Raw genomic sequence first — 27,500 nt, forward strand, 5'->3', positions numbered from 1 at the left:
GTCCTCTTCATGTGTTATAATAATTCAGTGGTTTAAAGAAGGTTGAAACTGAGCATGTGTAGCTGACACTCACTGCAGTCTACTTTAGTCAGATTCTCTTCTCTGATGCCAAAGGACAGATAGATGGTGGTCGTAAAACAATAAACTAAGGTCGAAAGGGTCACAGGACATTTGCTTATCTGTGATGGTGTGGAATTGGGCTGTGCTTAATCTGCTTTGTCTTTCCCAGGTGAGCGATGTATATTTGTTATAAGACCATTTGGAAGAAGGAAAAGTTCTAAAGTGCCTTGTACAATAGACAAAACATCAAAGGAAAAGTCTGTATGTAAGGAGCAGATGAATAGACAATAGACAATAGGTGTAGGAGGAGGCCATTCGGCCCTTTGAGCCAGCACCGCCATACAATGTGATCATGGCTGATCATCCCCAATCAGTACCCCGTTCCTGCCTTCTCCCCATATCCCCTGACTCCGCTATCTTTAAGAGTCCTATCTAGCTCTCTCTTGAGTTGGTCTTCATTGGTTGAGCAATCTTTGTTGGTTGAGCAATCTCTACATTGCTCGTAGTGGCCACTGTATTTGGCGCTTTTAAATAAAGTCTTGATATTACCCGATCTATGTGTTGTGTTTTAAAGTTTTCTTTAATATTATCCACGGCTCAATGTCTTTTAAAAATTATAATTCTACCCACCTGAAATGAGCGAGGGAAACTAATCCCATTGTTCCTTAAAGCCTGCATTGGAACTGTCAATATAACTGGAGTTACTGAGAAAGGCTGCATCTGTAGGTGGCCATTCCTCAATGTATCCCTGCCCCCTTTTGCTGAAGGTACAACAAAGACTTAGAAGATGTGCCTTGGAAGGAACTGCAGATGCTAGTTTAAACCCAAGATAGACACAAAATGCTGGAGTAACTCAGCAGGACAGGCAGCATCCCTGGAGAGAAGGAATGGGTGACGTTTCGGGTCGAGCCATTCAGTCTGAAGAAGGGTCTCGACCCATTCCTTCTCTCCAGAGGTGCTGCCTGTCCCGCTGAGTTACTCCGCCTTTTTATGTCTATCTATAGACTTGGAAGAACTCTGTGCCTAATTCTAAAATATAGAGTCACTGCCATCATGACCTCCATTAGCAAACAATCAGTCTTAACAAAAAATACTGTTCCATTTTAATTAGAAGTGCAATAACCATATAACCATATAACAATTACAGCACGGAAACAGGCCATCTCGACCCTTCTAGTCCGTGCCGAACACATAATCTCCCCTAGTCTCATATACCTGCGTTCAGACCATAACCTTCCATTCCCTTCCCGTCCATATAACTATCCAATTTATTTTTAAATGATAAAAACGAACCTGCCTCCACCACCTTCACTGGAAGCTCATTCCACACAACCACCACTCTCTGAGTAAAGAAGTTCCCCCTCATGTTACCCCTAAACTTCAGTCCCTTAATTCTCAAGTCATGTCCCCTAGTTTGAATCTTCCCTACTCTCAGTGGGAAAAGCTTTTCCACGTCAACTCTGTCTATCCCTCTCGTCATTTTAAAAACCTCTATCAAGTCCCCCCTTAACCTTCTGCGCGCCAAAGAATAAAGACCTAACTTGTTCAACCTTTCTCTGTAACTTAGTTGCTGAAACCCAGGCAACATTCTAGTAAATCTCCTCTGTACTCTCTCTATTTTGTTGACATCCTTCCTATAATTAGGCGACCAATATTGTACACCATACTCCAGAATTGGCCTCACCAATGCCTTGTACAATTTTAACATTACATCCCAACTTCTATTCTTCAATGTCAGGGTTCATGTTCTTAAGTTAAGTTGTGAGGAAAGTCCTTTACATGGGTTGATCCAATGGCTCAGATTAAGGAAAAACATGGGCTAGGATCATTATTTATAATTATACTGATAAATTGATATGTGATTAAACAAGAATATACATAATTAAACTTAATGAGCTTTAGTGAGCATGGATTAAACCTCAATTGCAAGATCAATTGTTGAGAACAAATTAATTTTTCAACAGGAAAGGGAATATTGTGCTTACCTTTAAGTAAAGTGGGATCATCTGAAACTGTTAACCCTAAACTTCTCTCAGCTGCAGATGGTTTCATATGAATAATAATAATAATATGTTTATTGGCCAAGTATTCACATACAAGGAATTTGCCTTGGTGCTCCGCCCACAAGTGACAATGACATGCTTTGACAGTTAGGAATGACACATAGAACATTAAACATTAATAATAAAACATTATCGATTAAACATGTGAATTAAATAAAATACCAGAGTAAAAGGAGGCTACAGATTTTTGGTTATTGAGTAGAGCAACTACTCGTGGATAAAAGCTGTTTTTATGTCTGGCTGTGGCAGCTTTGACAGTCCGGAGTCGCCTTCCAGAGGGAAGTGATTCAAAGAGTTTGTGGCCAGGGTGAGAGGGGTCAGAGATGATCTTGCCCGCTCGCTTCCTGGCCCTTGCAGTGTACAGTTCATCAATGGAGGGAAGGTTGCAGCCAATAACCTTCTCTGCTGATCAGACGATTCACTGCAGCCTCCAGGTGTCGTGCTTGGAGGCTGAGCCAAACCAGACCATGATGGAGAAGGTGAGGACAGACTCTACGATGGCCGTCTAGACCATCATTGAACCAAAGTGTATCAAGAAGCACCCAACTATTCAATGGGAATAGTGACAGAAATCGCTAAAATGGTTAATGCTGGTCTGCTCAGAGTGTAAGAACATCAGAAATTGCGACAGAAACAGGCCCCATTTCAGCAGCGGGTGAATCTAGGACCAGACGCAGAATAACAATATATACATTTAGAATGGAGGAGGAGGAATTTGTTTAGCCAGAGGGTGGTGACTCACAACTTGATGTCAAATCTTATCTGCCTGCACGTGATCCATATCCCTCCATTCCCTGCATATCCAGCCTATCCAAAAGCCTCTTATACGCCACTATCATATCTGCCTCCACCACCACCCCTGGCAGCCCGTTCCAGGCACCCACCACCCTCTGTGTAAAATAAAACTTGTCCGCACATCTCCTTTAAACGTTGCCCACTTCATATTAAAGCTGTGCCTTCTAGTCTTTGATTTTTCCCTGGGAAAAAGGTTCTGAATGTCTACCCTATCTATGCGCCTCATATTTTTACATGTAATTTTGGTTCAATATCGTTTGCATTATGTTCTGTGTAAATGTCAATATTTTCGGCTCTCGGCAGCTCGGAGACGTTGCTGTTGTGTTGGCGTTGAGATAGCGCCCTGCTCGCTCTGCACCGAGTTTGTGTTTGTGTTGAGATAGCGCCCTGCTCGCTCTGCACCGAGTTTGTGTTTGTTCTGATGGCAATTGTCAGTAATCGGCACAATCTCTGAAACCGCTGCCTGTGGCTCCGGCCGCTGGTCAGAAGATTCATAAGTGATAGGAGCAGAATTAGGCCATTCAGCCCATCACGTCTACTCCACCATTCAATCATGGCTGATCTATCTCCCCCTCCTGACCCCATTCTCCTGCCTTCTCACCATAACATGGTAGTTCATCTGTGGAACTCATTGCCACAGAGGGCTGTGGAGGCCAAGTCAGACAATAGTTTTAAGGCAGAGATAGACAAGTTCTTGATTAGAATGAGTGGGTAGGGTTATGGGGAGAAGGTGGGAGGCAGATTAGGAGGCAGAGATCAGCCATGATTGAATGGCGGAGTAGACTCGATGGGCCGAATGGCCTAATTCTCCTCCTTGAACTTGTGAACCTCTGACACCCATACTAGTCAAGAATCCACCCATCTCTGCCTTAAACATAATAATAATAATAATAAATATTATTTATGGGCGCCTTTCAAGAGTCTCAAGGACACCTTAACATATCCACTGACTTGGCCTCCACAGCCGTCTGTGGCAATGAGTTCCCCAGATTCACCGCGGGAAGGTGCCAGAGGAGGATGTGTTCTCAGGCGGTTCGATAAAAAAATAAAACCTTTTACATTGAGACGCATCACCCGGTTAGTAAAATCCTGAAACAAACGGCGGAATAGAGAGGAACATTGATGCGATTCAAACTGCTCACGCTTTTAAAGATCAGTATAAATAATCAGCCAGAATAAATAATCCCACAAATAAAACTGTAATCTTATTTGTTTTATTATGATCCAAACTTAATTTGAGACACTTCCTTTGTGGTAACTTTCTCTGGAAAGGGTTTAAGAAGGAACTGCAGATGCTGGAGAATCGAAGGTACACAAAAAAGCTGGAGAAACTCAGCGGGTGCAGCAGCATCTATGGAGCGAAGGAAATAGGCAACGTTTTGGGCCGAAACCCTTCTTCAGTCTGAAGCCGCTGAGTTTCTCTGGAAAGGGATTTGGCACAAACAGCAGCGGCAGCAGCAGCCCGTGTAGGAAGGAAGTGCAGATGCTGCTTTACACAGAACATAGACACAATACGCTGGAGTAACTCAGCGCGTCAGGCAGGCGGCATCTCTGGAGAGAAGGAATGAGTGACGTTTCGGGTCGAGACCCTCCTTTGAAACATCGAGCTGTTTATTTTGCTCGTGAATACTTGCCTATATTTACGAGACCCCCCCCCCCCACAGACCTCTGACGGCGTCTCCTTGCCCCAATGAAGAATGCTATTGACCAGAGGAGTTCGGAAGCAGGTGGTGAGTGTCTGCAATGAACGGGAATATTTCTTAAACACTAAATCTGCCACTAACCACGCCACCTACATTGACTCGTCTGAAGAAGGGTCTCGACCTGAAACATCACCCATCGCTTCTCTCCACAGGTGCTGCCTGTCCCGCGGAGTTACTCCAGCATTTTGTGTCTACCTTCGGTTTAAACCAGCATATGCAGTTAACCATATAACCATATAACAATTACAGCACGGAAACAGGCCATCTCGGCCCTACAAGTCCGTGCCGAACAATTATTTTCCCTTAGTCCCACCTGCCTGCACTCATACCATAACCCTCCATTCCCTTCTCATCCATATGCCTATCCAATCTATTTTTAAATGATACCAACGAACCTGCCTCCACCACTTCCACTGGAAGCTCATTCCACACCGCTACCACTCTCTGAGTAAAGAAGTTCCCCCTCATGTTACCCCTAAACTTCTGTCCCTTAATTCTTAAGTCATGTCCTCTTGTTTGAATCTTCCCTATTCTCAAAGGGAAAAGCTTGTCCACATCAACTCTGTCTATCACTCTCATCATTTTAAAGACCTCTATCCTTCCTCCACATTGCCCACAAGTCTGGAATTACAAATACATGGCTATTAATAAAACATGAAGGAGGAAAGCAAGTCCCCGAAAGAAGCCACTACACTCTGCTTGGTTCCCTGTAACTTTTAACTGTGAGTTATTAAAGTAGACAAAAGTGCTGAAGAAACTCAGCGGGTGAGGCAGCATCTATGGAGCGAAGGAAATAGGCGACGTTTCGATCCGAAACCATTTCTTATTATGGTTCTTGGTTTCCTGGTTTTCCAAAAATATTCCGAATGGGATTTAAACTGGAGGTGGCGGACACTAAGCAATATAGTGGGCTTAAAATAGACACAAACAGCTGGAGTAACTCAGGCAGGCAGGCAGGCAGCATCTCTGGAGAGAAGCAATGGGTGATGTTTCGGGGCGAGAGACTTCTTCAGAGTTCCCACCTTGTGGAGGGTTTAACGGAGCGATGCAGCGCGCCGCTGGAGCGCTGTGATCCCGTGGGATGGGCAGACTATCTAATTACTCTCTCTCACTCTCTCACACACATCGCCAGACATGATGCCGCTGACATCTCCCAGCCCCGACCAGCAGCGGAGGTGGGGGAGAGCGCTGGCAAGTTGCAGCATTCGCGCCCAGCTAGCCGCCAGTAACACATGGTGATGGCATCTTGTGGACCCAGTCAACTGTAGACCCCGGAGATTGTAGACCACTGTAGACCCTACCAGATCCTGGTGGCGCGGGCAAGGTGGCGCAGCGGTAGATTTGCACGCCGGAGACCCGGGTTCAAACCCCACTACAGGTGCTGTCTATACGGAGTTCTCCCAGTCGATGCGTGGCTTTTCTCCGAGACTCCAACACCCCAAAGACGTGCAGGTTTGTAGGTTAATTGGCTTGGTGTAAATGTGGAAATTGTCCCTAGTGTGTGTGTGTGTAGGATAGAAAGTATTAAATCGGCTTGGACCCGGTGGGCCGAACGGCCAGTTTCCGTGCTGTATTTCTAAACTAAAAAAACAATCCTAGTAGATCCTTATAGACCGTTCTAGATCCTTAAAAGGTCCTTAAAAATCCTCTGTAGATCCTCAAGGCCTTTAAATAGATCCTCATATACCCCAGTAGATCCTGATACACCCCAGTAGATCCTGATATACCCCAGTAGATCCTGATATTCCCCAGTAGATCCTCATATACCCCAGTAGATCCTGATATTCCCCAGTAGATCCTGATATACCCCAGTAGATCCCGATATACCCCAGTAGATCCCGATATACCCCAGTAGATCCTGATATAGCCCAGTAGATCCTGATATACCCCAGTAGATCCTGATATACCCCAGTAGATCCTGATATACCCTGATCCTGATACACCCCAGTAGATCCTGATACACCCCAGTAGATCCTGATATACCCCAGTAGATCCTGATATAGCCCAGTAGATCCTGATATAGCCCAGTAGATCCTGATATACCCCAGTAGATCCTGATATAGCCCAGTAGATCCTGATACACCCCAGTAGATCCTGATATAGCCCAGTAGATCCTGATATACCCCAGTAGATCCTGATATACCCCAGTAGATCCTGATATAGCCCAGTAGATCCTGATATACCCCAGTAGATCCTGATATAGCCCAGTAGATCCTGATACACCCCAGTAGATCCTGATATACCCCAGTTGATCCTGATATACCCCAGTAGATCCCGATATACCTGATATACACCAGTAGATCCTTGTAGATCCCAGTAGGTCCTTATATACCCGAGTATATCCTTGTAGACGTGCCCGGCAGCCGGCGGCCGCTAAAGATGAAGCTGACCTTCAGTTTCCTGACTGTGTCCGTGGCTTTGACCGGCGCCACCAGCTTTATCTTCCTGGTCGTGGCGGTCGGCACCAACTTCTGGTACATCATCGACGCCTCCAAACTGGAAACCGCGTCCAACTCCAGCCGGCGCCTCAGCTCCCACTCCGGACTGTGGAGAACGTGCAAAGGTAAGCCTGAAATACTGTCAACATTTGATCAAAGTGATGTGCTCCCGCTCGGCATGAAGTGTTATTGAGTGTTAGTGTTAGAGATCTTGTAGTCGATGCAGCGCGGTGAAAAATGTAACCAAATATCATGGCCAGCATGAACAAGGTGGGCCGAAGGGCCTGTTTCCGCGCTGTACAGCTACAGCTAAGGTTATCGAACTATCCCTAATGTAACAGCTTATTTCTATAAGAATAATGAGATCAATATCCACACGTTACACCTGCCTCTGTGTCTTTGTTTACAGTCGAGAGTAAATGTTTTCCTTTAATGAATCCATTCCGGGGAGGAAATGCAAACTTCACTGCCTCGCAGAGACAACTTTTAAGTAAGTGTTTTATTTTTAATCTTTCCCCATGAAAATGCATAACGGTGACTATTTTAAACCGCTTGCCGCGAAACGCAGGGACCGCTCACAGTTTTCAAGGACAAATGATCGTCTGAGGTTTAGTGTGGTCGCCTCTGGCCGGACAGGCTGAAGAGGGAACGCCACCACACATGGCTCCATTCACTTCCACCCAGTTGTGGCAATTCATATCATGATAAGATTACTACCGGTTTTCATGAGAATGATGGTAGACAAAAATGCTGGAGAAACTCAGCGGGCGCGGCAGCATCTGTGGAGCGAAGGAAATAGGCAACGTTTCGCCCGCTGAGTTTCTCCAGCATTTTTGTCTCCCTTCGATTTTCCAGCATCCACGGTTCCTTCTTGAACATTTCATGAGAATGATGTATGACACCGGTTTACATGCACATTCTGTGGGATTCTCTGCCACAGAAGGCGGTCGAGGCCAAGTCACTGGATGTTTTCACAAGGGAACTAGATTTAGCTCTTAGTGTGTATGTGTCTATGTGAGTGTGTGTGTGTCTATGTGTGTGTGTGTGTGTCCATGTGTGTGTTTGTGTGTGTGTATGTGTCTGTGTGTGTGTGTGTGTGTGTGTGTGTGTGTGTGTGTGTGTGTGTGTGTCTATGTGTCCATGTGTGTGTGTGTGTTTATGTGTGTGTGTGTGTGTGTGTGTGTGTGTGTGTGTGTGTGTGTGTGTGTGTGTGTCTATGTGTGTGTGTGTGTGTGTGTGTGTGTGTGTGTGTCTATGTGTGTGTGTGTGTGTATGTGTGTGTGTATGTTTATGTAGCTGTTTGGCTGGAGTGCATAATAGAATTGAAGACATTTGATGACCTGGTTACCTGCGGAGGACAAGACACCAGCCTGCAGAGTGTGGAGTTCAGAGCACATAGAAACATAGAAAACATAGATGGAGTAGGCCATTCGGCCCTTCGTGCCAGCACCGCCATTCAATGTGATCATGGCTGATCATCTAAAATCAGTACCCCGTTCCTGCTTTCTCCCCATATCCTTCGATTCCGTTAGCCCTAAGAGCTAAATCTAACTCTCACTTGAAAACATCCAGTGAATTGGCCTCCACTGCCTTCTGTGGCAGAGAATTCCACAGATTCACAACTCTCTCGGTGAAAAGGTTTTTCCTTATCTCAGTCCTAAATGGCCGACCCCTTATTCTTAAACTGTGTGCGACCCCTGGTTCTGGACTCCCCCAACATCGGAAACGATTGCCAAGCCTGTGCTTGGTCTCGCCGATGTAGAGAAGTTGACACCTGGAACAGCGGGTACAGTAGATGAGGTTGGAGGAGGTGCAGGTGAACCTCTGCCTCACCTGGAAAGACAGTTTAGGTCCTTGGATGGAGTCGGGAGGGGAGGTAAAGGGTCAGGTGTTGCAACTCCTGCGGTTGCTGGGGAAAGTACCCGGGGAGGGGGTGGTTTGGGTGGGAAGGGGCAAGTTGACCAGGGAGTTATGGAGGGAGCGGTCTCTGCGGAAAGTATAAAGGGGTGGAGATGGGAAGATGTGGTCAGTAGTGGGATCCCGTTGGAGGTGGCGGAAATGTTGGAGGATTTTGTCCACTGTCTGAAAAGGGGTCTATTTGTGTCAATGGCGGCGAGATATATAGATACCCGACAGTAACCAGGGTTACCTGGATTTGTTCATTCATTTCCATCTGAGTTGTGATTGATGAAAGCACGATGAATGTGTTGGAAGTTGCTGTGAGCTGGGGCAGGCATGAGCAGCAAGGTGCTCGGTCAATTAATCCCTGCCAGACGGCATGTTACTCGCATGTTGTTGTGCTTCAACTGGAAGACAAAAACATGACAAGCGCAGAGCAGAACATGTCAGAAAATAGGAAGATCTATTGTCGGACTTGAGTCGACACTCCAGTGAATAATGGTGCGTTTGATGTGGTGATGAGCAGCTTGGTGCAGGGCTAACGGAAGAGGGATAACTGGCGAGTTACAGCCAGAGGTTGCAGAGGCTGGGACTCCTTCCCCTGGAGTGGAGGAGGCTGAGGGGGGTGACGCTTTGAGGTGGACAAGATCATGAGGGGCACGGATAAAGTCAACACTCACAGTCTTTTTCCCAGGGTAGAGGATTGTAAAACTAGAGGGCACAGGCTTACGGTGAGAGGGGAGAGGTTTAGGAGGGACCTCAGGGACAACATTTCATATTTAGAATGAACTGCCAGAGGACACATGGAAACTGATACGACCATTTTTAATGGCACTTGGATAGGTGACGTTTCACAGAGTGCTGGAGTAACTCAGCGGGTGCAGCAGCATCTATGGAGCTAAGGAAATAGGCAACGTTTCGGGCCGAAACACTTCCGGGTTTCGGCCCGAAACGTTGCCTATTTCCAGAAGGGTTTCGGCCTGAAATGTTGCCTATTTCCTTCGCTCCATAGATGCTGCTGCACCATAACTCAGCGGGTCAGGCCGCATCTGTGGAGAACATAGATAGGTGACGTTTCACAGAGTGCTGGAGTAACTCAGCGGGTCAGGCAGCATCTGTGGAGAACATGGATAGGTGACGTTTCACAGAGTGCTGGAGTAACTCAGCGGGTCAGGCAGCATCTGTGGAGAACATGGATAGGTGACGTTTCACAGAGTGCTGGAGTATCTCAGCGGGTCAGGCAGCATCTGTGGAGAACATAGATAGGTGACGTTTCACAGAGTGCTGGAGTAACTCAGCGGGTCAGGCAGCATCTTGACGTTTTGGGTCAGGACCTTTTTTAGACTGGTGATAAGAGGCAAGAAGCTGTTCTTAAATCTGGACTTACAATAAGTCTTTGTTTCCTTGAACAGAAGAGGAATCTTTGTTCAACAAACTGCACCAAGATATATAATGCATGATAAATATTCATCTGGAGTCTGATGGACAGCAGCAAAGTGCAGGACATTAGCACCACTTTTTGGAATAACTTCAGAGACGTTGATGAATTGGGAAGGAGAGAGAGATGAACTAGCGTATCCTTGACAACAGTGCATTCTGAACCGTAAGAATTGTGAAATGTCATATTCTGGATTGCTGGGTTCAGTAATTGTACAGACCCTGCTTTAACATTCTGCAGGCATTGGCAGATACTGATGAAACCTGCCATCTACAATACAGATCACTTTATATAGAATGAAGAGCAGTCTTCTGCACATTCTCTACATCAAGATAGATGTTCATTGAATTCCAAAAGTGTGAAGATAAATTAAAATTTAGCATAATTTTTGCTCACAGGTGGTCGTTGAGCCATAGAGGCCCTTCGGCCCAACTCGTCCATGCTGGCCCCAACTAAGCTCCTCCCATTTGCATGCACTTGATCCATATCCTTCTAAACCTTCCCTATCCATGTCTACATGACTTCTAAATGTTGCTTTGTTCCTGTCTCCACTTCTTTCTCTGGCAGCTCATTCCTTACATCGACCTGCCTCTGTGTGAAAAAGTTGCTCCTCAGATTCCTATTAAATCTTTCTCCTCTCACCTTAAACTCATGCTCCCCAGTTTTTTATTCCCTGACCCTTAGAAAATAACCCATTCACCCTATCTAGAGTCATAGAGTCATAGTGAAACAGTGTGGAAAGAAGGCCCTTCACCCCAACTTGCCCACACCAGCCAACAATGTCCCAGCTGCACTAGTCTCACCTGCCTGCACTTGGTCCATATCCCTCCAAACTGTCCTATCCATGTACCTGTCCAACTGTTTCTTAAACGATGGGATAGTCCCAGCCTCAACTACCTCTTCTGGCAGCTTGTTCCATACACCCACCACCCTCAGCGTGTGAAAGTTACCCCTCGGATTCCTATTAAATCTTTCCCCCATCAGTCCTCTGGTCCTCGATTCCCCTACTGTGGGTAATATCACGGGGTGACACCTGTTCTGGTCGCCGCTGGATTTTCAACATGTTGAACATTTTTGGCGACCTGCTGCGTCTATGACGGGTGCCGGCAAGTTGCCGAAAAAAATCACGTAAGTGGGACAGGTGCTACAGAGTTCTGGTAACGCAGCGGGTCAGGGATCTGTGGAGAACATGGATAGGTGAACATTTAGAGGCTGGAGTAACTCAGCGGGTCAGGCAGCATCTGTGGAGAACGTCTAGGTGACGTTTCACAGAGTGCTGGAGTAACTCAGCGGGTCAGGCAGCATTGCCGAACATGGATAGGTGACGTTTCACGAGTGCTGGAGTAAGTGGGTCAGGCAGCATCTGGAGAACATGGATAGGTGACGTTTCACAGAGTGCTGGAGTAACTCAGCGGGTCAGGCAGCATCTGTGGAGAACATGGATAGGTGACGTTTCATAGAGTGCTGGAGTAACTCAGCGGGTCAGGCAGCATCTGTGGAGAACATGGATAGATGACGTTTCACAGAGTGCTGGAGTAACTCAGCGGGTCAGGCAGCATCTGTGGAGAACATGGATAGGTGACGTTTCACAGAGTGCTGGAGTAACTCAGCGGGTCAGGCAGCATCTGTGGAGCTAAGGAAATAGGCAACGTTTCGGGCCGAAACCCGGAAGGGTTTCGGCCTGAAACGTTGCCTATTTCCATAAGGATTTCGGCCCCGAAACGTTGCCTATTTCCTTTGCTCCATAGATGCTGCTGCACCATAACTCAGCGGGTCAGGCAGCATCTGTGGAGAACATGGATAGGTGACGTTTCACACAGTGCTGGAGTAACTCAGCGGGTCAGGCAGCATCTATGGAGAACACGGATAGGTGACGTTTTGGGTCGAGATCCATCTTCAGAAAAATTGTGGTAGTGAGGAGCAACCTGGAAGAGAGGTGGGGCGGGACAAAGCCTAGTGAGTGATAGGTGGATGTGGATGAGAAGGTCCTGACCTGAAACATTGCTACAATCAGTCTTTAGAAGAATCCCAACCCAAAATATCACCTCAAAACCTCCTTTGCCCACATCCACCAATCAATTACCTGGCGTTGGTCCACACTGACCTCTTCCAGCTTTCTTTCCCCACCACAATCCGTGTGAAAAAGGGCCCTGACCCGAAGCGTCACCTATCCATGTTCTCCACAGATGCTGCCTGACCCGCTGAGTTACTCCAGCACTCTGTGAAACGTCACCTATCCATGTTCTCCACAGATGCTGCCTGACCCACTGAGTTACTCCAGCACTCTGTGAAACGTCACCTATCCATGTTCTCCACAGATGCTGCCTGACCCGCTGAGTTACTCCAGCACTCTGTGAAACGTCACCTATCCATGTTCTCCACAGATGCTGCCTGACCCGCTGAGTTATGGTGCAGCAGCATCTATGGAGCAAAGGAAATAGGCAACGTTTCGGGGCCGAAATCCTTATGGAAATAGGCAACGTTTCAGGCCGAAACCCTTCCGGGTTTCGGCCCGAAACGTTGCCTATTTCCTTAGCTCCAACGTTGCCTATTTCCTTAGCTCCACAGATGCTGCCTGACCCGCTGAGTTACTCCAGCACTTATTTTTGTAAATCAGCATCTGCGATTCCTCGTGTCTTCATGAATCTTGGAAACCCTGCTCTCTTCCTGCCAATTTCTGACATGGTTAATAGTAGCTATTTTGTCTTCATGTCCTCCTCCACAATATTAATACGTGTGTATGGTTCATGGACAGTTGATTGGTGGTATGTGAGTGAGTGCAGGAGGACAAGTCTGAGGCAAGAGGGTTAAAGATGCTTTTTCTCCGTCAGAAGATGACAGTAACTTTTCATCGTTTTGACATGACAATGAGATGGTGGAACGGCTGAGCTGAAATATTACAGAGCTGGCACTCCATTAGTGCTTCTGACAATAAAGGCCTTCAACATATCAAGTCAACAGCCCAAGGGCAGGGGGAACAGCCTGCCACTGAGGTTCGCAGTGGAAGCAAGGCAGTCCATTAGTGACATTTCATCACAAGTCACAGTGATGACAACTTCAGGGATGTCCAGCTTGTTGTCAAAATAAAAAATGTACAAATATTCTTCGCTCCTACTGGAGGTGACCAAATACAAGATCAGTCCCAGATGGAATGATGGAGTAATTCCCGGGATGGCGGGACTGTCATATGCTGAGAGAATGGAGCGGCTGGGCTTGTACACTCTGGACTTTAGAAGATTGAAAGGTTTTTCTTATTGAAACATATGAGATTATTAAGGGTTTGGACACGCTAGAGGCAGGAAACATGTTCCCGATGTTGAGGGAGTCCAGAACCTGGGGCCATAGTTTAAGAATAAGGGGTAAGCCATTTAGAACAGAGATGAGGAGAAACGTTTTCACCCAGAGAGTTGTGAGTCTGTGGAATTCTCTGCCTCAGAAGGCAGTGGAGGCCAATTCTCTGGATGCTTTCAAGAGAGAGTGAGATAGAGCTCTTATAAATAGCGGAGGCAGGGGATGTGGGGAAAAGGCAGGAACGGGGTACTGATTGTGGATGATCAGCCATGATCACAGTGAATGGCGGTGCTGGTTCGAAGGGCCGAATGGCCTCCTCCTGCACCTATTGTCTATTGAATGTGGAGAGGATGTTTCCACAAGTGGGGGAGTCTGGGACCGGAGGGCAGAGCCTCAGAATAAAGTGACGCACCTTTGGAAAGGAGACGAGGAGGAACTTCTTTAGCCAGAGGGGGGTGAATCTGGGGAATTCATTGCCACAGACGGCTGTGGAGGCCAAGTCAGTGGATATTTTTAAATTATCATTGGAGATTGACAGGTTAAAGCAGTGAGATAAGCAGATCTGTAGCAGGCCAATATTTGACAGTATTGGTGGCCTCGGAGGCAGATTATTGCATATTGATTAGATGATTCTGGTTTGTTGATTGAGTGGGGAATGGGTGGCTGATGATATTGGGTGTGAGTACAACCTGACTGAATGTGTTCCTGTAATTGAGAGAAATGTTGTTTTGGATTTTATAATTGTGGTGAACAAACCTATGGCCTTGATGGCCACAAGAGAAGGTTCACCAGACTGATTCCTGGGATGTCAGGACTTTCATATGAAGATAGACTGGATAGACTCGGCTTGTACTCGCTGGAATTTAGAAGATTGAGGGGGGATCTTATAGAAACTTACAACATTCTTAAGGGGTTGGACAGGCTAGATGCAGGAAGATTGTTCCCGATGTTGGGGAAGTCCAGAACCAGGGATCACAGTTTAAGGATAAGGGGGGAATCTTTTAGGACCGAGATGAGAAAAAACAGTTTTTCCCACAGAGGGAGTGGAGAGAATCTCTGGAAGCCATGAGCATTGAGTATAGAAGCTGGGATGTAATGTTAAAATTGTACAAGAAGGTAAATTGAGGTGTAAATTTTGGTCAAATTTAGGGATGTATAGAGAGAGTACAGAGGAGATTTTAGTTGCCTGGTTTCCAACTAAGTTGTAGGCTAAAGTTAGGTCTTTATTCTCTGGAGCGCAGAAGGTTAAGGGGGGACCTGATAGAGGCAGGTAAAGGAGACTGACAGAGTTGATGATGATCAGCTTTTGATCATATTGAATGGGAAGATTGCATGACTTCGAATTAAGGGACAGAAGTTTAGGGGTAATATGAGGGGAACTCCTTACACCAGAATTGGCGGTGTGGAATGTTCCCAGTGGAAGTGGTGGAGGCAGGTTCATTGGTCACGGCTAAATTGGATAGGCATATGGTGAGAAGGGACTGGTACGAGTGCAAATCTAACCACTGATTTGTTCTGAGCTTGTAGGGCCAGATCTGTTTCCGTTGTGGTTATATGGATGGTTATATGATCATATTGAAGGCATTTGCGAGGCTATGGCCTACTCCTGCAAACTATGTCTAACACAGGCTCAATGCGCCGTCATCACCAGCTCACTGATGGCACCAGCCCGGCTTTTTGTGGAAGATGACGGAGGCACAAGGCCGTGTCCCACGTGTCTAACCAGAAAAAGATCAAAACCCGCAAAAAGGATGGAGATCAAAACCCGGCAGATGAGGCAGATCTTTGAACAATCTTTAGTCAGGGGGTGGAATTCTTTACCACAGACGGCTGTGGAGGCCAAGTCAGTGGATATTTTTAAGGCAGAGAGAGAGATTCCTGATTAGTACAGGTGTCAGGGGTTCTGGGGAGAAGGCAGGGTATGCTCTGGTATTTTATTTAATTCACATGTTTAATCAATAATGTTTTATTATTAATGTTTAATGTTTTATGTGTCATTCCTAACTGTCACTGTGTGTCATGTTGTTACTTGCGGGCGGAGCAACAAGGCAAATTCCTTGTATGTGAATACTTGGCCAATAAACTTATTCGTTCATTCATTCATTACTGAGAGGGAATGACTTCCACTGAGATTATTCTGGAAGTGTTTGGACGGCAGGAATGGCTTCATTGAGTAACCCAGTGACCCTTTATTTACAGACATGCACGGGACCTTTGTTGTTCTGCTTCCCCTCAGCCTCATCCTGATGGTCTTTGGAGGAATGGTGGGCTTCATTGGTATTTTAGCGCAAGCCTACGCCCTGCTGTTGCTGACGGCAACTCTTTTTCTTTTCGGAGGTAAGGCAGCCTGGATTTACCATCTCCGTTCCTTCATTTTGTTTGTTTTGTTTTCCGCAATCTTCTGCCGGCTTCCCGACGCTGAAGTTTTCCATCGCCCCCACCCCAATGAATAGAGTCATCCAGAGAGTCATGGTCATACAGCCTGGAAACAGGCCCTTCGGCCCAACTCCCCCATACTATCAAAGATGCCCCCTCCACGCTAGTCCCATTTGCCTGCATTTGGCCCAGATCCTCAGCAGGTACTGTACCTATCCAACTGTCTTTGAATAACTAACGCCCGCTGCCTGAATGTTGGTTATATCTGGAGAATGTACACTGTTACATTCTGGTGTCATGTAAACAACATTACACACTTGCTTTTCTTCTCTCTGCATGCCCAATAATCTTCCTGAACTATTGGGTCTCTATTCCCTGGAGCGCAGGAGGATGAGGGGGAATCTTATAGAGGTGTATAAAATCATGAGAGGAATAGATCGGGTAGATGCACAGAGTCTCTTGCCCAGAGTAGGGGAATCGAGGACCAGAGGACACGGGTTCAAGGTGAAGGGGAAAATATTTAATAGGAATCTGAGGGGTAACTTTTTCACACAGAGGGTGGTGGGGTGTATGGAACGAGCTGCCAGAGGAGGTAGTTGAGGCTGGGACTATCCCAACGTTTAAGAAACAGGTACATGGATAGGACAGGTTTTGAGGGATATGGACCAAACTCAGTCAGGTGGGACTAGTGTAGCTGGGACATTGTTGGCCGGTGTGGGCAATTTGGGCCGAAGGGCCTGTTTCCACACTGTATCACTCTATGACTCTATGACAATAACTGTTCCCTGTCTTGCCCACCCTCACTTCAGGTAAATGTGAGGAAATGTAGGCTTCCTTTGCGATTATTAGACAGACCATCTATTCAGGGGCTCCCCAGTCCAGCTCCCACTGGTCCAGCTTCATGTTACATAGCTCTGCATTCCATCTCTCTCAAACCACTTCCTGCGGGCTCTCATATGTCTCAACCCTTCCACTATCAATTGTCGTATTATCTCATTCTCCACAACAGTTCCTTTCACAGTTATACAGTACTTGGTAATCATAGCAATACTAAACCAGCCTGTGCAACTAAAGACACTGTCCATAGAATGTCAAAGTTGCTGATGTTGATGGTTGTTGGGAAGAAGCTGTTCTTGAACCTGTATCCACTTCCTAATCAGACACAAAAAGCTGGAGTCACTCAGCGGGACAGGCAGAGTCACTCAGCGGGACAGGCAGCATCTCTGGAGAGAAGGAATGGGTGATGTTTCAGCTCGAGACATGTCCACAGCATGTGTGGATAGCTCCGTGACCATGTTTTAACCCAGGTCAAGCTCTATTCACTTCCAAATCACCAGATAATGATTTCATGGAGTTGAAGAGTTAGATACACACCAAGTGGGCAGGAGACCCACTGACATTGATTGGGGAAGACGTGCAAAGACAGACTTGGCAACAGCAGGAGCTGTTGTTTTGATAAACGATGTGATTTAGTGTTCAGAACGTCCGTGTTACTGCATTTCGCCAAAAATGTATTTGTTCATGGCTATGAATAGAAATTTGTCAACATGAAGTCGGAAGGGAATGAAAGTCAATTACTGACCTGCGAGTATCTCTACTTCACAGTTGACATTCCCATGGTACCAGCGTTGTCGACATTACAATCTGTTGTTACTAGATTGCTAATGTGGTTTTGTTTCTTTTATTCATGTCTGTGATTGTAAGTCAACATTTATTACCACTCCTTCAATGTTCTTGAGGAGGCAGGTGAGACCCCCCTCATGGACCACCGCTACCTTGTGTTGGAGCTGTTCAACAAGGAAGTCCAGGTACTGTTGTAACAGTTAAGATAGATATAGACCACAGAGTGCTGGAGTAACTCAGCGGGTCAGGCAGCAATTCTGAAGAACATGGATGGGTGACTCTCAAAAGAGAGTTATATAGAGCTCTTAGGGCGAGGGGATGTGGGGAGAAGGCAGGAACGGGGTTCTGATTGTGGATGATCAGCCGTGATCACATTGAGTGGCGGTGCTGGCTCCAAGGGCCGAATGGCCTACTCCTGCACCTGTTGTCTATGTATCTATGTATGTACCTATGTTGGGTCAAGACCAGTCTTCAATCAGGGGAACTTCATTTTAATAGGAACCCGATAGGCAACTCTTTCACACAGAGGGTGGTGAGTACATGGATATTGCTGCCAGAGGATAGATACAATAGCAACACTTAAAAAACATTTCCACAGGTACACGGATAGGAAAGGTTTAGAGGGATATGGGCCATATGTGGCAGGTAGGACTAGTGTAGATGGGGCATGGTGGTCGGCAGGGAAAAGTTGGGCCAAAGAGCCTGATTCAGTGCTGTACGACTCCAGAGATACTGCCTGGTCTGCTGAGTTACTCCAGCACGTTGTTCTATGCAAGATTACAGAAACACTGTTTGTTTGGAATTGCCTGCAACACTCTATCAGCCCTGCACCTTATGAATCAAGTTCCTGTCCCCGAATTCTGTATTCCCTGGAAGTGTTCTACAGTCGGCTCATGTATAAATGTTACCATATGCCACATCATCTGAAAAATATGGATTCATTTATTTTCCATGGAATAGAAGTTTAATTCCTGCACACTTGTCTGTGGCTTGTAGATTATTGAGATTCTAATGTGCACCAAGGTGTGTGCTCTGATTCAAGTATACACACCTTTCCTCTTCACCTCCTGCCAGTACCTTAGTAGCAGACAGTTGTGTGGCACGGTGGCGCAGTGGTAGAGTTGCCGCCTCACAGAGTCAGAGACCCGGGTTCGATGGCTGTTTGTACGGGCGCTGTCTGTACGGAGTTTGTACGTCTCTCTATGACCCCCAGGAGGCTTTCTCCAGGTGCTCCGGTTTCCTCCCACATTCCAAAGTCATAGAGGTTTCAAGTCAAGTCAAGTCAAGTCAAGTCAAGTTTATTTGTCACATACACATACGAGATGTGCAGTGAAATGAAAGTGGCAATGCTCGCGGACTTTTGTGCAAAAGACAAACAACAAAACAACCAAACAAACTATAAACACAATCATAACACACATATTCTTTTACATAATAAATAATGGAAGGAAAAACGTTCAGTAGAGTTAGTCCCTGGTGAGATAGGCGTTTACAGTCCGAATTGCCTCTGGGAAGAAACTCCTTCTCAACCTCTCCGTTCTCACCGCATGGCAACGGAGGCGTTTGCCTGACCGTAGCGGCTGGAACAGTCCGTTGCAGGGGTGGAAGGGGTCTCCCATGATTTTATTTGCTCTGGAGTTGCACCTCCTGTTGTATAGTTCCTGCAGGGGGGCGAGTGAAGTTCCCATAGTGCGTTCGGCCGAACGCACTGCTCTCTGCAGAGCCTTCTTGTCCTTGGCAGAGCAATTCCCAAACCAGATGGTTTGCAGGTTAATTAAGTTTGGTGACATCTGTAAATTGTTCCTGGTGTGTAGAATAATGTTAATGTGCGGGGAAGATCACTGGTTGTACAGATTGGCTGAGTCTGTTTCCGCGCTGTATCTCTAAACCAAACTAAACTAGTTGGGGGGTTGGGGGGATAATATTGAGGAGGGGGAGAGAACGTTATTGGGAGGCTGGGTTTGAGTGGTAGACAGTTTGAGATATGTTGGAAGGATGTTGTTGGGGTAATGATTAGCAGGGTGGCTCAGCGCTAGTCCACATGGAGTGCAAGTCCCCGGGTTCTGCCACAACCCTCAGTTGCCACAGGTTTCTGCAAATGTTTGTATCTTCCTTTATTTCTTACTTCACTCTGATTTAGATTCAATTCTGTCATCTCCGTCGTCTTGATGAATAAATTGGGGCGGCACGGTGGCGCAGCGGTAGAGTTGCTGCCTCACAGCGCCAGAGACCCAGGTTCAATCCTGACCACGGGTGCTGTCTGTATGGAGTTTGTACGTTCTCCCCGTGACCTGCGGATTTCCTCCGTATGCTGCGGTTTCCTCCCACACAACAAAGTGGTGCAGGTTTGTAGGTTATTCGGCTTGTTATACATACATACATCGGCGCCCACTCGAAACAAGTGTGACTGTCCTCTCATGGAGGAAGCCTGTGCGTGACTTTGTTTAACGTGGGGAGACTGGTGCACAGACAGCCACCCCACGGTCCTTGACAGATCTGGGATCCAGTGGCATGGAGTCCAAGATGACCGGAGACCCTTTTCCGCTTGCAAGGAACAGTGAGTTAAATGTGTGCAGTTGATGTGATGATTTGCCTTCAGGGAGCAGCTATGGAGAAACTGTAGGTTTCAGTTCAGTTTAGTTTATTGTCACGTGTACCGAGGTACAGTGGAAAACTTTTGTTGCGCGCTAATCAGTCAGCGGAAAGACAATACATGGTTACAATCGAGCCATTCACAGTGTACAGATACATGATAAGGGAATAACGTTTAGTGCAAGGTAAAGCCAGCAAAGTCTGATCAAGGATAGTCCGAGGGTCACCAATGAGGTAGATAGTGGTTCAGCACTGCTCTCTGGTTGTGGTAGGATGGTTCAGTTGCCTGATAACAGCCGGGAAGAAACTGTCCCTGAATCTGGAGGTGTGCGTTTTCACATAACTATGTCCAGGGATTGTAGTGCATGATACATAATGGGAAGACGGGAATGATATATCAACACATATTCCTAGTCAGAGTGTGATTTTGTGAAATTGGATTTGGATGACTTTTGAATCATAGAATATAGAACAAAGCCATCCAAATCATCAAGCGTGCTGGCTTTCTGAGAGGGTATCCATCAATCACACCTCCCACTCTACACAGCTCTATGCTATTATTTATCAAGGCAGCTATTTTATTCTCTTAGAAACATAGAAAATAGGTGTAGGCCATTCAGCCCTTCGAGCTGATCATCCGAAATCAGTACCCCGTTCCTGCTTTCCCCCCACATCCCTTTAATCCGTTAGCCCTAAGAGTTATATCTCCCTGTGAATCGGCCTCCACTGCCTTCTGTGGCAGAGAATTCCACAGATTCACAACTGCCTGTGTTGATGATGGATGAGTCTTCTGGTCGATACTATGATACAAGTTTTCCAGTGATGCATCTTCTGACTGGACCCAATAATGACATCAGCAAATGTGGATAAACTGTGTTGCCAGATTGTCAGAGTTTGTTAGACTAAAAGCTGGAGAAGCTCAGCGGGACAGGCAGCATCTATGGAGCGAATGAATGGGTGACGTTTCGGGTCGAGACCCTTCTTCAGACTGATGTGGGGGTTAGTTCTGATGAAAGGTTATTAACGTGTAAACATAATACACTATTTCACTACCCAAAGAGATGAATGAATGAATATGTTGTTACATGTGACGAGTCACAGTGAAGTTGTTTGTTTTACACACTCAAGGTATGCGAATAGTCGCTAGATAAAGGACACGGACAAAGCTACAAGTCTACGCAGTAACCGTGCCGTCTCCCTTTGTTCTTCCCCTCCCCCGCCACCTCACGGCGCTCCCCCCACGCCGGCACCTCCTTTGTTCCTTCCCCCGGCGGCGGCGGCCACACTTCCACGTGTCCGTCCTCGTCCTCCGTCTGGCGCCATCATCGACCGCCGCGTTGTCCTCTCCACTATCGCCGCCAGATCCTCTCCGGACGCCTCCGTGGCGCCAACCCCGGGCCCCAGACGCGGGCTCCACAGACCCAGGGGCCGATGGCCGCGGGCCCCACAGACCCAGGGGCCGATGGCCGCTGGCCCCACAGACCGATGGCTGCCGGCTCCGTCAACTCACGGCATTTAGCGACTTCAATTATGTCTTTTTTTTACAGATCCAGTAATTTAAGCAAGGTTAACTTAATATTTGCTGCTAGTGTTTCTCGGAAACTTAATATTGTATTTTTTGACTTTTGGAATATTAAGATTATAGAAAAATAATCTTAAAAGCTTTAAGAGGGAGCTCAGGGGCAGCTTTTTCACTCAGAGGGAAGTTTGTTTCTGGAACGAGCTGCCTGGGCAAGCGGCCAATGCTGAGACAATTATGACCAATAGTAGCCATTTGGACGGATATTCGGGTGGGCGAGGTGTTCAGGTGTTTGGGCCAAACGCAGGCAAATGGGACAATTTGTCACCGTGAACAGCATAGACAAGGTGGGCTGAAGGGCCTGATCCTGTGCTGTCATAACTCTGTGACATTGAACCCTTTGCCTGATATATTCAATTGACCAGTGTCCCTGTGTGATGTGTAGGGACGAACTGCAGATGCTGGTTTAAACCGAAGATAGACACAAAATGCTGGAGTAACTCAGCGGGACAGGCACCATCTCTGGAGAGAAGGAATGGGTGACGTTTCGGGTCGAGACCTTTCTTCAGACAGAGAGTCAGGGGAGAGGGAGATGCAGAGATAAGGAAGTATAAGGTGTGAGAATGAGAGATCAAAGGGGATGGAGATCATGGAAAATGTAGAATAGATCGATGTTAGCGAGGAGGAAGTAACAACAGAGCATATCTCTAGTTTCCCTCTCCCGTGGCTCTCAGTCTGAAGAAAGTCTTGACCCGAAACGTCACCCATCCCTTCTCTCCAGCGATGCTGCCTGTCCCGCTGAGTTATTCCAGCACTTTGTCCCTGTCCCTGTGAGATTTGTTGTGTTCTCTGACGGCATTCACTACATGTTCACAGTCAGCATGGAACCCTCAAACATTCAGCTGCTGTAATTTTTATCAGAGCTGAATCTCTTGCTTTGTTCCACATGATAGGCATTGATTAGGTTCTATTGTTGTCATATATGTCTGCAGGCATGCGGGATAGAAGCTATCAAAAGGTTGCTATGGTGACTAGTTTCTCCAATAATCTGTCCCGGGGATTTCGATGCCACTGTGACACTTTCCAAACGAATTATTTGGATTATAAATAGATGCCTGTATTCAGTTCTTTTTAACAAATGTGTGCCCAAATAACTCAATGCATAATTGACCAAAGTAGAGACACAGGAGCTGCAGATGCTGGTTTACAAAAAAACGGAGTGCTGGAGTAACTCAGCGGGTGCAGCAGCATCTATGGAGCTAAGGAAATAGGTAACGTTTCGAGTGCGAAACCCTTCCGGGTTTCAGGCAGCCTGTGGAGAACATGGTTGCCTATTTCCAGAAGGGTAACTTTCGGCCCGAATCGTTGCCTATAGGTGACGTTTCTCCAAACTCAGATGCTGCTGCACCATCTAAGCTAAGGAAATAGGTGGGTCGGGGCAGCATCTGTGGAGAACATGGATAGGTTTGCCCGAAACTTTTCACAGATAGTGCTGCTGCAGTAACTCAGCGGGTCAGGCAGCATCTGTGGAGAACATGGATAGGTGACGTTTCACAGAGTGCTGGAGTAACTCAGCGGGTCAGGCAGCATCTCCGCCACCCTGCCTGACCCGCTGAGTTACTCCAGCACTCTGTGAAACGTCACCTGTCCACGTCTTGGCTGCCTGGACCTACTGCAGCACTTTGTGTCTTCTGTTGTAAACCAGCTCCTGCAGTTCCTTGTTTCTGCAGCTTAATGCTGTTGTTGGAAGGAATGGGTGACGTTTTGGGTCATGAACCTTCCTCTGACCCGACCTGAAACATCACCCATTCCTTCTCTCCAGAGATGCTGCCCGTCCCGCTGAGTTACTCCAGCATTTTGTGTCTATCTTCGGCTTAAACCAGCATCTGCAGTTGATAGAAACATAGAAAAATCAGTGCAGGAGTCGGCCATTTGGCCCTTCGAGCCTGCACCGCCATTCAACATGATCATCCTACATACTTCATATTGGTGTTATCTTATTATGTGGTAGTTTGTGGTTTGGATTTATGTTAATTTGGGACAATTGAAAGATTTGAATTCTCAACCTTTTTGAAAGTTTACAGTCAGAAGGTTTTTGATAATCGTACATCTGTCTCGGGCTGTCCCGGTGATGTGTCCACGCAAACACTCAGAAACACCCGTGACATTAATACAGAAGCAATGTCCTTCACTCCAGCACGGAGTAAAGTGAACCTCACTACATCTGACAGACTGTGGATCGGATCAAAACATTAGAAAACTTGCGGGTGAAAATTCTCTGCTGTAACTGGAATATACGGGACATAATTATATTATACACTCGAGTACATTTCATAATTAGACGCATTTGTAGTCTGGATTGCCATAACTTAATATTGAATGCATAAACCATAAATCCTATCTCATTTCATATGCTGAATTTGATTAGATAGATTGATATGCCATTTATTGTCACTATACATGTACAATGAGATTAAAAGCAGCTCGTACTCAGTGCATACATATAATTTAGTACAAAAAACAAGAAACAGAAAACAAAAACAAAAGGGAGAGGGGGGGGGGGGATAGGGGATTAGAAAAATGTATATCTTCACTGCCTTCATGCTAAAATGCTGGGACAATGAATAGAAGTGGTCTGGTGAAATACAGCTCACTTCACCATTCAATCAGATCTATATGTCAGTTCTATCGCTGGCCAGGCACAAAGGAGGGCAATAAAATAACTTGCCAATGCCGCCAAACGGAGCAGTCACTGGCTGTGGCTGAAGAGGAAAGATGCTGTCTGGGCTGCCATGTGACCATCTAGAGGCTAACCATAAGACACACACCCAGGTCTGATCACCCTGCGGTGGGCCGGCTGGCCTGCCTCGACTGAGGGTGTGTTGTGATAAAAGGCCGAAACACCCAGTGACGTTGAGGTTACACAACTGAAGATGTGTCTGAGTGGTGGCAAAATCACCCAGTGGCCACCCCCAAGAATGTCAATTGTGGTGAAATCTTTGGGATTGTAACATCCAGTCCAACTAATCAATTGGTCCCCAACTTAACTCAGATATGTTGGTCTTGAAGAACTAATTGGAGGAACAGCACCTCATATTTTGTTTGGGCAGTTTACACCCCAGCGGTATGAACATTGACTTCTCTAACTTTAAGTAGCCCTTGCTTTCCCTCTCTCTCCCTCCCTCCCCCACCCCAGTTCTCCCACCAGTCTGACTGTCCCCGATTACATTTTATCTCTGTTTGCTTTGTTGTTACTTTCTCCCAGTGAACACCGACCTATTCTATCCTTGATCTTCATCCCCTTTGATGTCTCATTCTCACACCTTACACTTCCTTATCTCTGTGTCTCCCTCTCCCCTGACTCTTGTCTCGACCCGAAGCGTCACCCATTCCTTCTCTCCAGAGATGCTGCCTGTCCCGCTGAGTTACTTCGGCATTTTGTGTCTAACTTCGATTTAAAGCAGCATCTGCAGTTCCTTCCTGCACATGTTGCTCTTGAAGGCTGTACATCCAGAATTCTAGCCTGTTGTAGGGTGGTGCCATTAAGCTGGAAAGGGAGCTGAGAAGATTCACAAGCATGTTGCCAGGACTTGAGTGTCTGAGCTACAGTGAGAGGTTGGGGCAGGCTAGGACTTCATTCCTTATAGCGTAGCCTGCTGAAGAGGTATATAAAATCATGAGAGGATTAGATAGGCTGAATGCACAGAGTCTTTTAACCAGAGTAGGGGAATCAAGAACCAGATGGCAGGTTTAAGGTGAGAGGGGAGAAAGATTTAACAGGAACCTGAGGGGTAACGTTTTCACAGAGGGTGGTGGGTGTATGGAACGAGCTGCCGGAGGAGGTAGTTGAGGCTGGGACTATAACAGCATTTAAATGACATTTGGACAGGTACATGGATTGTTCATATGTGATAGGAGCAGGATCAGGCCATTCGGCCCATCAAGTCTACTCTGCCATTCAATCATGGCTGATCTATCTCTCCCTCTCAACCACATTCTCCTGCCTTCTCCTCATAACCCCTGACACCCGCACTACTGAAGAATCTTTCATTCGGCACGTTAAAAATACCCCCGGATGTGGTCTCCACCGTCGCCTGTGGCGAGGCAACGAATCTCCCACTCTAATGGAGTGGTTTAGTTTAGTTTAGTTTAGTTTAGTTTAGTTTAGTTTAGTTTAGTGATACAGCGTTGAAACAGGCCCGCCGAGTCCACCCGACCAGCGATCGCTCTTTACACTATATGTAGGAAAGAACTGCAGATCCTGGTTTAAATCGAAGGTGGACACAAAATGCTGGAGTAACTCAGCGGGACATTCAGGCAGCATCTCTGGACAGAAGGAACGGGTGACGTTTCTGGTCGAGAGAAGGGCCTCGTCCCGAAACGTCGCCCATTCCTTCTCTCCAGAGATGCTGCCTGTCTGTCCGGCTGAGTTACTCCAGCATTTTGTGTCTAGGCCGTTCTATCTTACACACTATGGACAATTTACAAAAAAACAACGAACCTATAAACCCACACATCTTTGGGGTGAGAGAGGAAACCGGAGCACCCTGAGAAAACATACGCGGTCACGGGGAGAACGTACAAACTCCGTGCAGCCGACACCCGTAGACTCTGGCGCTGTGAGGCAGCGACTCTACCGCTGCGCCTTGTTGTTTCATACGGCACGGAAACAGAGCTCACGCCTCACCACATGATCCATGGCAACCCACAGATACTGATCCCATTACCACCACATACTCTGGGCCTTCCTTGATCAACTGTCCATGTGGACATTCCTCCAAGACTGGGCGTGATGTTTCTTCACTCCTAGTTCCCTCACTGGTGAGATAACGTCCCAGTGTGAACTGATAAAATCAGGACTTTGTGCATTCACCGCATGTTAAAGTCCTGAGGAATTTTCCCTAGATTTTATCTGTTAGATCACTCCTCATGGAAAATTATTCTTGGAGTATCATATCGCCGGTGTTCTTGTCAGTTTATAATCAAGAGCATTTGGTAATCTTTAAGAAAGATGCTGGTAAAATCCAAGGTAGACACAAAATGCTAGAGAAACTCAGCAGGCGAGGCAGCATCTATGGAGTGAAGGAATTGGCCCACGTCTACATAGACAAGATAAGATTGAATTTATTTGTCATTTGGACCCCTTGAGGTCCAAACGAGATGACGTTTCTGCAGCCATACATTACAAACAAATAGACCCAAGACACAACATAATTTACACAAACATCCATCACATCGCTGTGATGAAAGGCCATAAAAACTTATCTCTCCACTGCACTCTCCCCCCGATGTCAGAGTCAAAGTCAAAAACTACATAAAAACATAGACAAAAAATAATAAAAACGCAGACGGGCTGCAGAGGCCGCTGCTGACGAGAGTCGCGCCGCCTACCGATGCTGCCTCACCCGCTGAGTTTCTCTAGCATTTTGTGTCTACCGGCGTTTGGTAATCTCTCTCCATTCACCTCTCTTATTCTGCATTTATCACTAATACCTTCAGCTGACCTTTCTCCCAAATCTACACATTGTCCTCGTCACAGCTCAGTGACGTGAAGCCAAGCAAACACACCAACTATTGATAATTACATTATTGATTCCAAAGTCTTCCTTTGCTCACGGTTCAGTGGCCCTGACACACACGGTTCATTGATTATGCAGGCTCTGTATTCCACAAGCAGAATAGTGAAAGGCCTGGATAGAGTGG

General features: G+C 46.6%; 1 protein-coding gene across 1 annotated transcript in view; it reads left to right on the forward strand.

The window, feature by feature from the left end:
* The first annotated feature begins 6,909 nt into the window (after positions 1–6,909).
* LOC129706633 (transmembrane protein 114) overlaps positions 6,910–27,500 on the forward strand; it is a 22,711-nt gene continuing 2,120 nt past the window's right edge. Inside the window, exons 1-3 of the mRNA XM_055650996.1 lie at positions 6,910–7,184; positions 7,469–7,549; positions 15,887–16,024. Of these exons, the coding sequence (XP_055506971.1) occupies positions 7,001–7,184; positions 7,469–7,549; positions 15,887–16,024 (403 nt within the window). The 5' untranslated portion in view covers positions 6,910–7,000. The remainder of the gene's footprint in view (positions 7,185–7,468; positions 7,550–15,886; positions 16,025–27,500) is intronic.

Source organism: Leucoraja erinacea, chromosome 20 (assembly GCF_028641065.1).
Source record: "Leucoraja erinacea ecotype New England chromosome 20, Leri_hhj_1, whole genome shotgun sequence".
In the NCBI taxonomy this organism is placed as follows: domain Eukaryota; kingdom Metazoa; phylum Chordata; class Chondrichthyes; order Rajiformes; family Rajidae; genus Leucoraja; species Leucoraja erinaceus.